This window comes from Nicotiana sylvestris, chromosome 4, assembly GCF_000393655.2.
Source record: "Nicotiana sylvestris chromosome 4, ASM39365v2, whole genome shotgun sequence".
NCBI classification, from domain to species: Eukaryota; Viridiplantae; Streptophyta; class Magnoliopsida; order Solanales; family Solanaceae; genus Nicotiana; species Nicotiana sylvestris.
In genome coordinates this window covers 92,107,604-92,120,304 of record NC_091060.1, presented here as the reverse complement: position 1 = coordinate 92,120,304, position 12,701 = coordinate 92,107,604, and the positions used below count along the sequence as shown (strand labels likewise).

The window sequence follows — 12,701 nt, the reverse complement described above, 5'->3', positions numbered from 1 at the left end:
GAGTCAAAAATTGAAAAATATCTTATTTTTACCATAAAATTTTGCAATCAACCTTTTATTTAGTTGATCGATATATTCATTTCTTCTAGTTAAGATAGCTTTTTAATTTCTATCATGCAATTTGGATAAATTACATTTTAATCTATTGATACAAAATATTTTTCTTAATAAATGCACTACTATTACAATTGTGATTGATAACCAAGTGTTACGAAAGAACCAAACCATCTTTTATTAGATGCTCTTTTTCGTTTCTGACACGAAGCAAGAAGTTACTAAAGACCTGTTGTTACTTTATATTTCTTGTCAGTTAAATCTTTTTAATTTGAGTCCATAAGTATAATTTTGCCAAGCTAGTTTTTACGATCCTTGCTTGCATCGATTTTATAACTATTGATATATAGTACTTGACATAAATCACCTTCCAAACCATTAATTTTTTACCAAATGGTTCATTGGTATTCAATATATCTTCAACGCCATAAGCGATTTATCCCATATTATCAATTTTGCTTTTCTTATAAATTTAGCAGTATTTTTCTGCTTTGATATATTTATGATGGTTATTTCAGTTGTTTGAAGAGGTATATCAAATCTTTTTGTTATTATTGCTAGCAATATCATGCCTCTTGATTTGACATTTTCAAGTAATGCCTGACATAAAAATGTTATTTTGATTCTGCCGGAGGCATCTACAAAGGATAATCACACTATAAGAGTCGGCTCTTTATAATATAGTCTTAAAAGTTTGTTCTTGTTCAGAATTTAGCTTTGATTGTGCTTAAATATACACTTGTATGGTCGTTTGATTCTTAATACTATAATAACATTTTTTACCTTGTGTTTACATTTTTTTAATCTCTAACACTCTTTTTATGGAATAAATTTATATACCCTAAGATTTTTCTTAACTTGAAAAATAATTTTACCCATATAATAAAATTTTTTTAAAAAAAGTTGAATTGGATTCTCTTGCTAAATAATTATTTGAAGATTTAATTATTTGGTCTTTAGACAAAAATAATTTATTTTATGTTGATTCGGATTTTTTATATTAGTTCATCTCTTATTTAGAAGATTTAATCTTAATTAGTATTTTATCCACCAAACTTTTCTTTTCAAAGAGTAAACCGATATGACATTCTACTTTATGTGTATAGAATCATTAGTGGTATTGACTTTTACAAACCATTTTTATTTCTATTTCTCACACATTTATATTTTTAAATATTTTCTCAGTTGTTGTTTAATAATTGAGTATATTTTTCAATATTACCCGAAAAATTGATTAAAAGATATATTATTTGAGTAGGAAAATAGTTCAAATATAATATGAGGATATTTTTTCTCAATTTTAACGTTTTATGTAGTCCATTTAATATTACTTTTATTTTCCCTTAGTATTAGATATTATGGAGTGATAATGTACTGTCAATATGGAGGATTCTTATAAAATTAATTTTGTTCAGCCTTCCTACATATTGTATAAAAATTTAATAGACAAAATATATTATTTTTAAAATATTAAATATTAAAAATTCAACATAGCAGGTCTTGTAGTCCAAAAAAATAAGTTATTTTAATTTTTTTCTATAATTTCTTCTATTTAATATTTTAGGACTATTTTGGTCTATCAATATTGTATTCGTGCGTTTATAATAGTATATACTCTCCTTTTTCTAAATGAATTTGGACAATATAATACATTCTCAAATGAAATTAGTAATATCACATCATAATACGTTTTCAAATTTAATTAGTAATAGAATTTTTTAAGAAGTATATCCTAAAAGTAATAGAATTACATGACTAAAAATATGTCTTTATCTCGAAAGTAATTATTCTTATAGGAAAGCTAACGTGTTCATAAAGGTGTTAAATTAACATGCTAACACGTACTAACATGTTCCAAATGAAGAATGAAGATAAAGGAACACCACCATATGCTCATCCAAAAAACTTGTAGGCTCCCATTTCCGTATCTAGCTTGTAATTGGAATTCGTTTTGCTTTTTTCAATAAATAATTTAGTTGAAATATACCCGGTCCTTCTCATCCCGAGTTCCATGACAACATGCATGGACGTTGTTGAAGCCCAAGGGCGAGAAACCTGAGCAAATGTTGTAGAGAAAAAGATTTATATTGTAGACTACAGAGAAGATAGAGAAACTCACACAAAATCTTTTTCTTCTTCGCTATAACACTCATAATTAAAATTATCGTTCAGTTTCGTTTCCCATGAAGCTTGTTTCTTTGTTTACCATTTTGAAAACCAATAGTAACATATTGGAGATTTTGTTAGTGAATCTGATTTTCAAATTTGAAGTAAAAAAAGTATGTATCGTGAACTTTTCATTACTTTGTGTCGGGTTCAATAATTTTTTTTTATTGTCTTGAATGAGAAAAATGGTTTAGATATTTAGAGAAAAAGAAGATGCAATCAAGGCCATTAAATTTTCATAGGGAAACATGGCTACCATCTAGATATGTATTGAAAATTACTGGAGCTTTAGTTATTGGAGCAAATCCGTACCCTAGTATTATATTTCTATACTCTAAATTAATTATACTAATAAGATTCCTAATGATAATTATGTAGGATTCCTAACTTATAGTATTATATTCTAAAGTTAATAGGATTACAAATATCTAAAGTTCCGATTATGTCCTTTTATCGTGAGTTATTATGCTTAATATTATAAGGTTATTTTTGTAAACCGACATTATATTCATGCTTTTATAATAATATAGATAGATTAGCCAAACACAAATTGTTTCTCATTGAAACGTACTTTTGAGAAAATCACTTTTCAAAATAGACTAATTTTAGAAGCTTGACCAAACAGCCTATTAGTTTCTTCCCATCATTTTACCCTCCCTTGTCAAATCACACCAAGGAAGAAATAAACATCTAAGTCCCTGGTCACAATGTCAGCTATCAATGCATGAAAAATACAAGATGAATTTCACGTTGATATTAACAAATAGAAAAAGGTGCAGAATAGGGCAAATCATACGTCTATGATGATTTCTTTTTTAAGGAATTTTCAAGGAAAGAGGATGAATTAACTACTCCAACTAGGAGCACACTAGAATTTTGCATCAGACAACCAAGGTACTCATTGATAAATTATAAAGAAATTAAACTATGACGATCAACAAGAAAAGTAACAAGATAAGCATGTAAGCGAGAAATCAGCGGAAAGGCCCATTACATATAATGCTCAAACAAGGATAAATCCGGAAATAAATGGTAGGAATAACAGATATTCTGCTTGCAAAACCGAATCTATCCAGCTAGTGGAAACCATGAGCAGATTTGACTTCACCAGACCAAACTAACACAGCTAAACCTTCAGTACATGTTGGAAAATCAAATCCCTATTGAATTTGATTTTTCTAGAAGAGAAAAGGAAGAGCAAGTATAAACATGGCATCTCAAGCTTCATTCTTCAGAAGTCGCTCCACATATGCCTGTCAAGAAAATAATAAGTGGAAGTTAACATGTAATCAACATCTTAAAAATGAAGGATGAACAAGCCTTATAAAATATCCAATGACACAAAAACCCCAGACATGCAATCAAAATCCAATTCAGAGTTCAATGCCATATACAACTTCAGTACTGTCTATGCCCCACCCCTCACCCCACTATCCCGGGGACAGACAAAAACATACACATCCCACAGGTAACATAAATGTTCAAATGTGCACACAATAACATACTATCATATTTTAGAAAAACAATGTTTTAAGTCCAAAGCAAGATAAAGAACCCGGTAGAATCGATAAGAAGACAACTCACCTGTACAAGTTTGGTAATTTTAGCTTTTGAATAGGACAGATATTGCTCTATTTTCTCTTGTGTCTTAGGGACATGTTCTCCTTGAGTTGTACTAGTCACCTTATCAACCACCTTCTTAACAACTGTTTTGTGAACTTCCCTGCTCATCTTACCTTCTTTCCAAGTGGGCTTTAGGATCTCCTTAACAAACTCTATTAGAGCATTTTTGAATAAACGCATCGTTTTTTCATCTTTGTTACCACTTCCCTCCTCAACCTTCCCATGCATATTCATATCTCCTGGATGATCATTTTCTTGCCCATCCTTGGACTCCTCGGGAGCTAATTTGTCTTTTCCATTGACTTCAACTAATTTATTCTCCTGCTGCTTCACATCATCGATTTGATCTTTATTTCCAGGTTCAGGATCAACAGTAGATGATTGATTCATTTGCTCCTCCGGAACCTTATTACTCTCTCTATCCAAATAAGACGAGTTGTCGGGGGGCATCTTAAAGTTGTCTACGCCATCTGCAGGATGGTAGTTATTTGGACCCCTCATCTCCAGATTGGTCTGACCATATATAGCATTAACAAGTGAAGAAATCGGATGTGAAGCTAGCATTCCTGAAGGATCAGAGGGATTTAAGACTCTTTGCAGTTGGGCTTCTTGCAGTTCTTCCTCAAATTTCTTTATCATAGACGTTGGAGAGGTTTTCATTTGGTGTACTTGCTCACCAGTAACAGTACAGGAAATATTTTGAGGGACTTTGAATTCCAGCATCTCGGGTGTGCTGGGTGCTTCTCTCTTATTGTGTCCAGTTGATGGGATAGGTATGAACACATTCGGTTCTTGGTGTGTTCCATTCAGAGCTGCAGAATGTTCAGAGCTCATACCAATACCTGTACCACTGAAGCTCTGTCCAGGCAAATGAACTTGATGAAGACCATCTCTAGCATGCATAAATTCATTTAGTGCATTAGAGCCAAGTGTTCTGGCAATGCTATCTTCTGTCAGCCCCTGTGGCTGAATATAAGAACTAGCAGATCCATAAGGCTGAGTGGCTGTGGCAGAGAGAATGATGCCTGAAGCTTCTGGATTTGAATTATGTCCAAGGACATGTGCCGAAGTTCTCTCCATATTTTGATCAGAAGCTTGAGAAGTGAGATGAATAGCTTGAGCATTTGTAAGCTTTTGCATAACTGAAGGTTCTGAAATGTTCAAAGCATTAAGATTACCAGCATTCCCTCCGTGAGGAGAAACACCTCTCTCTCCGTCAGAATTCATATAATGTGGTTCTGTGCTTCCCCAGGCTCTGCTCTCATTTTCAAAACTATGGTCCAATCTTTCATTGGTCCTATCTGTAAGAACTGTGACAGCAGTATCTTTTCTCACACCACTTTCATCCCACCCACTAGACTTTACATGGTCCGAGGGCCTTCCTTCATCCCACCCACTAGCCTTTACATGGTCCGAGGGCCTGCCTTCATCCCACCCACTAGCCTTTACAAGGTCCGAGGGCCTTCCTTCATCATCCCACTTTGGACCCTTCAACCAGTTATTCTTGTCATCAAGTCTGTGGCCACCAATGTCATCTGAGGGCCTAATTTCATGATTTCTTGATGTGGCATCATGAGAGAATTTGCAGTTATCCTTATAACACTTTCCTGCTGCAAAGTACTTGCAAAGTGATTTTCCAGTTCTGCTTGCTTGATTGTCCTGACCATGATCAATGGATGCACTCCGAGTGCCTTTGTCATAGCTATCACCTGAGGCACCGTCATGAGAAAATCTGCATGATGCACCCCAGCGACAGTTGCCTTTCACAAAATCCCTGCAAATAATTGTACCTCTATTCCGGTTTCTGTGCATCTCATCCTCCAGATGATGCATGTCAGGAAGCCTATCCCTTGATTGGTACCCAGGACCTTCACTATCAGCATACCTTGAGACATGTCCACGCTCTGGCCGACTACCCAATCTTTCAACCAAGTTGCCCTCTGAATGACCTCCATCCCTATGATTGATAGCATCTGGATGAAAGAACCTGCAGTCACTGCCTCTCCTACAATTCCCTGCTGTAAAATTTCTGCATACCTGGGATGACATACGAGGGCCGCTCCTTCTATCGCCTGATGCATATGGATCACGTTTAGAATTATGGAGAGGACTACGACTCCTATTCTGAACTCTCATACTACCCCTGTCCCTGTCCCTGTCCCTGTCCCTGTCCTGGTCCCGGTCCCGGCTCTTGCTCCTGCTTCTACTCCTGGTCCAACCCCTAAACCTATCCCTTCCCCTGCTGCGACTCCTGCTCCTACCTTCTCCCCTTGCCCGGCTCCGGCTCCGGCTCCGGCTCCGGCTCCTGCTCCTGGCTCTTTCAGGGTATCTATAAAATGAAAAACAAACTGCAACGTATCAGTAGAAATAATATCAACCATATCTGCTAGGCGAACTTCCCCTTCCCCTTTCCCCATGCCCAACGGAAGGATCAGGCAAAAACGAGAGAGAACACCAAAAGAATGATGGAAAGTCAAATAAACTCGTGAAAACTTTGGAGGCAAGTAACACTGAAATATGAGAGAACCCAAAGCAGTGGCTTCCCACCAGCCAGAAGTTCTTTCATTGCACATTGCAATACATGAAATGCATCACAAACTCAAACCTAAAGAACTATCTTACTTGAAAGCTAATAGGTTTTACAGATACGTGGTCGATTATCTTTTGATAATCATGAGTATGATGGATCATTAAACCAAATACTGTAAACAGACCTGCGAGACTGGGTCCGACCATTATTTGGAGAGTGACTACTGCTTCGCCTTCCCCACCTATCAAAAGCTGGAGACATGCTTTTATAATGGTAGTTTTCCTTCCTCAGCTCTTCTGTTCCTGTAACATTGTCCCCGCACGACCAGCCAGAGTTATTTTTGGACTGCCACGAATTATCAGCTTTTGAAGCTCCCCATTCCTCATAATCCGGACTATTTGGAGTCTCTTCAGCATCCCACAAAGACTTTCGCCTTTTTGCACTTTCACCCATACTGGTCCTTGATAGCAAATATCAGCAGTATTTAATTTCTGTCATAAAGAATATCTGAAGACCTGGAAAGTATAGACATAATTTTAACTATTTCAGAGAATCAAGCAGCCTTAAGTTAGGAACAAATAAGTTCCTATCATCCGCCCTTTCCAGATTACTTCCATAGAACATTGATTTTCGTAATCCACATAATGGGAAAACTACAAAAACAAAATATAGGTTCTGGAAAGGAATGATGAATGTTTGACCTATAAAACCCAAAATATCCAGAAGATGAGTGTTGAATAATATGAATGTCAAGATCAATATGCAAGTAGCAAACTTAGAGGATACTTTACCATTTCAAAAAACAAAAAAGGTAGCAAACTTATAGAATAAAATGAGAGAAGATCCCATGAAATATTTTGTCATGTCCTATGTAAACTTCCAAGTATACCTGTCCGTAGGTGCAATAATATGATATGATTGAAGTGCTCGAGGGGACAACGCAAACTTAAAATCACATAGAGAATTTTGCCTCAAAAGAGCTATAATCTATCAAAATCCATGGGAGACTTAGCTAAGGAGAACACAATAAAAGCAAACATATATACAGGCAATATCAATTAGTTAGAATAAAGACTAGTTATTGTTACACTCACATTAGATTTATTGTTTGTCAGGAGCTTTTACTTTGGTTATGCTGGTGTGATGAGTGCAAATTTATAGATCCTCTATTTTTATTATTTTTATACCAAATATTGAGTACTAGAGTCAAACCAACTCTAATAGAGAGCAACTGATATAGAGGATTCATACACCCCATAGTTGAAAAATTGATTGATATATAGGGAATAAACAAACAAGCAGAGGAGAGAGAAATTGGATGAGACAATAAGCCTGATGGAGTAGAGACCTCTTGATTTACTCTCAAGTCTACGCTAAGAAACAGAAATTGCCCTATGAATAAGGGGTTTGATAGTATTAAATTTGGAGTCTACTTGCTAGAAGCATTTCAGCAAAAACAATATCTTTTTCACATGGTTCAGCATTTCTTTTCTTTTATAACTAAGCAATCCCCAAGAGCTAATGGTGCACAGTCCGAAACTCAGTAGACAATGGGCCGGGCCCTCTACCCTTCTCCACTTACATATCAGGTTTTTGTCTACGACAGAGTTCGAACACGTGACATGCACCTAACACATCACGCATTGCGCGGCTTACCACTAGACAAAGCCTTGGGGCAGCAGCAGTAAGATATTTGTTACACACACAGATACGAGAACCAAGATAAAGTACCCACATTTCTTTTCTTCTGATTGGTAAAAGAAAGTATGACAATATATAATTCGCAAGATCCCTTCCAATTGTGAAGACAGGAGAAGCACAGTTAGTGAGCAGCAAAACCGATTCCCTATAACTTCGAGCAAAGAAAATATATCCAATAAAACTACACGAACTTGTGATCCACGAACAGAACAAACAAAAGAAGCAACTACCGCCACCAAAGAATAAGAACCAGAACAAATTTTCATGTTATAACACTTAAAGTTAAAGACAACTCTATTCATATTTCCAAATCACTGTAGTCAATCACTTCTGAATGCTGGAAGGGTTCTTTATTCTAACTAACTTTCAGCTCGGTTAGGCTTCCAGAGACTTGAATACTTAAAATCCCATCAAACCATGAGTACAAACCAATGGTCCGACTTCCCTTGGTTGTTAAGTTTCGACCGCCAGCCACATAAATTTCTAAAATTGATGATGTCTGGCCTTTCACAAGATGAAAGCAGCAAGTACTTCGAGCAGGAAGAAACATCAAAGGAGTGAATGATGTCCTCTTATTTATATTGACAGAATTAACACCACTGCTCATCACAAACAACTTAGTGGCTAGAAACTGGATGCAGTCGAATGGAACACTCGTGAGAGGTTATGCAGCATCCTAGGGAAATTACATAAAATGTACGTCTGATGCTGCCAGCTAATGCATGGTCATAGAAGATACAGCAATTTTGCGAGCCTAAATAGAACAATGTTCGTCATGCATCCATGTCGAGGACAATTTGACCAAAAGAACTTCCATTAAACCATGCATCATTCAATACATATGCTTATATGTTAAACGGATGTGTTTGGCTTTACAGTAGCTGCTGATAATAAATTTTATTTAGGTCAATTAAGGCACTTGATGAATCAAGCCATGACAGGTCTATTGATTTTGCTTTCAATAATCTCCAAAGCATACAGTGAAAACATCCCCAAGCTATTTTTGGTACCGAAGTCGTATCCGAATTTTTTTTAACACCTCTGTGGTGCTAAACAATAGCCACTTTCTCCTTCTACTTCTTCTATTCTTCTCTCCTACCTCTGCTGTTATCCTGACCCTCCAATCTCTGCTAGCTTTGACTTTGTACAACTTGCTACTACTATTAGCTCAAGGTGAACAGCCATTGCATCACGTCGAAAGACAGCAGCACCGATTTGACCATCTAAAATGTGCATCGGTGAAGCGCAAATATCCAATGATATCACTTAAGCCTTCCCTAATTAAGGATGATTACCGATAATATGAATGAATCTTTTAACAGACACAAACTGCATGGTGATGCCTTCCATCAAGTTCTATGAGGGAAGACTATATTGCTGATGCACCAGTAACAAGCATCCCCATAAATACCCACCTGAAAATATTTAGAAGGGCCTTTCAACTCCTTCAAATGCACTTCTATTCGTTTTTATTTATATTATCCACAGGAAACAAAAGGAGCTAATTTCAAGAATCTCATTCTTGGCCTCTTCCTTCTAAACTTCCACCCTAGTAGTATCTCTCTAACAGTTCTTGACATCATCCATTCCGTTTCAGACACCTTCCAGACTATGCACCATAGCGTGTTTGCACTTGAATCATGAAGCAATAATGGTTAGCATTCTCTATCATATTCTAGCATATGAAACACCAACTTTTATAAATTGTCCTCAAACTCAGCAGCGAGGATGGCTTTCCATGCTGTTTTTCAAGTGAAGAAAAACATTGTTGTTGAAGCTCTAGGAACCCAAATTGAAGTGTAAGGAAAGTTCACATTCTCTCTCAAGTATGTTATAGGAAGACTTAATTGAGAAAAAAACATCTCTAGTCCTCCTCATTTCTGGCTGTTATTACTGGTAAATGATGTTTTTTGCTTGTAGAATGATTCAAACACCATGTTGAGCTCTTCCATCACCTAGCAACGCAAATTCCTTTTTATTTTCTTTTTGTTCTTTTTTGAGAAAGTAAGTAACCTGTATATTGAAAAAAGAGAAAATTAGCACCAAGCTGGTGCTAAAGCAGTACAAGAATTAGGAATCCTTCTGTACAAAAACAAAAAAAACAAAAAAAAAAAAAAAGGACTTCAGCTGTGAAAGTCCTAAACTTGCAAGGATTCAATGAAGTCTAACATACTATCTTCCTTCTTTACATCCTGCTGATTACACCGAACAACCAAAATCCATAAACATTTGAATTTAAGCTGCTGAACCTAGCCCTTCCATTTGAAGTTCAGGTCCAATAAATTCCCATCACTATGTTGATAGCATACATGAGTGAGTGCTACTGTCTCTAGGCTAGAGACATTGATAATATCGTCGCACAACAAAAAAAAATATCGTCGCACCACTTTGCTTTTAGAAATATACAATTTCTGGCTATATTAACTATCCAAATCTGATATCAATGTCAAATCTTCTCACCCTTCCCTTATACTCCTTTGTAGAGTTGCTCTCTATGGCTGCATGATTGTTTCCCCATCCACCTATGAGCTCCATAATGTTCCGACATGATCCTCCTCCACAACACATGTTACTCCAGATCAAAACTTCAAATCCATTTTCTTTATAAGATTATACTGAGTACCCTCAAGTCCTTAGCTCTTCACCGGAATATTAAAGTTGCCCAATTAAGAAGATGGTACTTCTTTACATCCCCCTCATATACAATATCCATTGTGACTTTATCAGCCTTTGAGCAACAACTCACCAGTTCCGCCAATAAGGACAAGTTACAGCTTAGAGTATTGACAGTTTGCTCTTGATCAACACCTCCTTTCTCCTTTCCAGTAATAGCCACACTTCATCAAAAGTACTACTCCATATGAGAAGAGTGGTAAAATCCTTAACTTGATGAATGAAGTCAATGCTTCAGGCAAACACCTTAAGAGCAATCTCTCAAAGCTAATTACCTACGTCCCAATAATAGAGCTTCAGATCTAGTCCCTAACCATAATTTCCCGAATTAATTCTAAAAGATTAACTTGTGCAAGTCCCAATCACACTGCAAACTCGACCAATAACAACTACAAATCAATCCTAAACTTGTTGGGGTTGACAATATGAACCATTTATATCCACTTCACTCTATTAGGACCCGTTTCAAGGAAAATTAGGATTATTTGCCTTAAATATCATTTGTTCTCCCACTTGCTAACAGGTCTAGTATAATTCAACAATTAAATTCACATACAAAAGCTCGTATTGGCAAAAACCCAGAAGCTAAAAGCAAATTAAAAGCCAAACATGTATAGCAGAAAAATACAAAATTTGTTGCCCTAATACGAAAGACAACAAAAAAGATCAATTTCAAGAGAAATATAAACCCTTAAATTGCAATTAAGAAAAAAGTAAAAATGGAGTGAGGGAGAAAAGGGTACTAACCTTTGACAGAAAGGAAGATCGAGAAAATTGAGCTCTTTTTTCCTTATTTCTCTAAATGTTTCTTTTTTTCTTTTTTTGGGTCAAGAGTGGAGAGTGAGTGAGAGAGAGCGTGTGGGAATATTAAAGTATGGATGGTAGTGTAATTGTAGAAGAAGTAGATTGCATTTTAATCGAAGTGAGTCTCGGGCCTAAGTCTTCGCAGCTTCTACATACCAACTGTGTGTAAGGGAGAATAGGAAGAGGAGAAAAGACGCACAATGTTATGCTGGGGTTATTTTGGTACTTGTAGCTTGTAAACAGCCCGTTTGGCCAAATTATTAAAAACTACTATTTTAAGAAGTATTTTTATTTGAAAACGTAATTATGTAAAATATTAGTAATTTGTATTGCCCAATTCATTCTAGAAGTGCTTTTATAATAAGCAAATTGTGTTTGGCCCAAAAAGTATCGAATTATGCTGAAGGACAGTAAATGTATAATTTATAATTATTATTATTTGTTATAGAAAATTAAATTTATAAAATATAAATTAAAATACATATTAAAAAATTTAATCAATAAAAATATAGTTATCCAAAGAAATAATATTGGATATATGACATTACTTTTTGTTTACGCGATGATTCAAACATATCAATATACATCGTATAATATAAATTAAAAATCTACTCAATAAATCCTATATAAAAAGAGATCTATTTATAGTAGAGAGACTATTTCAAAGAAGAGTAGGGGAAGAATAAAAAAACAATCAAAATAAGAAAAATGAAAAATAGATGGTACAGAAACAGAAAAAAAAGCGAGGGATAATTTGGAAATGTAAATTCTTATTAAGAATATTATTGTCTTGAAAAAATAATTTTATGTTTCTGCTTCTTGGAAACAGCTAAAACGTGTAGCTTTTTCCTAAAAGAAGAAAAATTGCTTATGTGGAGCTCAAACGCACTTCTTTGTCTTGGCCAAACACCTTAATGTCATGTTTGACCAAGCTGCAAAAATCAGCTTATTTTGAAATGTGTTTTTACTCAAAAGTACTTTCGTTGAGAAGCAGTTTGTGTTTGGCTAATTAATTTGAAAAACACTTTGCACAACAATTTGTGTTTGGCCAAGCTTTTAAAAAATTGTTTTTAAGTGTATTTTTCTCATAAGTGCTTTTCAAAAAAGTACTTTTGGAGATAAGCTACTTTTTTTTGCTTCTTCAAAACTA

The 12,701-nt window shown here is 35.3% G+C and overlaps 1 protein-coding gene across 2 annotated transcripts; it reads right to left on the bottom strand.

Moving 5' to 3' along the window:
• Positions 1–3,183: 3,183 nt before the first annotated feature.
• LOC104216703 (zinc finger CCCH domain-containing protein 55-like) lies at positions 3,184–11,630 on the bottom strand. 2 transcript variants are annotated; one of them, XM_009766822.2, is made up of 4 exons: positions 11,495–11,630; positions 6,558–6,833; positions 3,805–6,172; positions 3,184–3,473 (listed from the first exon to the last, which is right to left on the bottom strand). In XM_009766822.2, the coding sequence occupies exons 2-4, from the start codon at positions 6,824–6,826 to the stop codon at positions 3,438–3,440; spliced, it is 2,673 nt and encodes an 890-aa protein (XP_009765124.1). In that variant the 5' UTR covers positions 6,827–6,833; positions 11,495–11,630; the 3' UTR covers positions 3,184–3,437. The 2 variants fall into 2 exon arrangements, with proteins under 2 accessions (XP_009765124.1, XP_009765123.1); XM_009766821.2 differs by having other exon boundaries at positions 6,558–6,888; positions 11,495–11,620.
• Between the last annotated feature and the right edge of the window lie 1,071 nt (positions 11,631–12,701).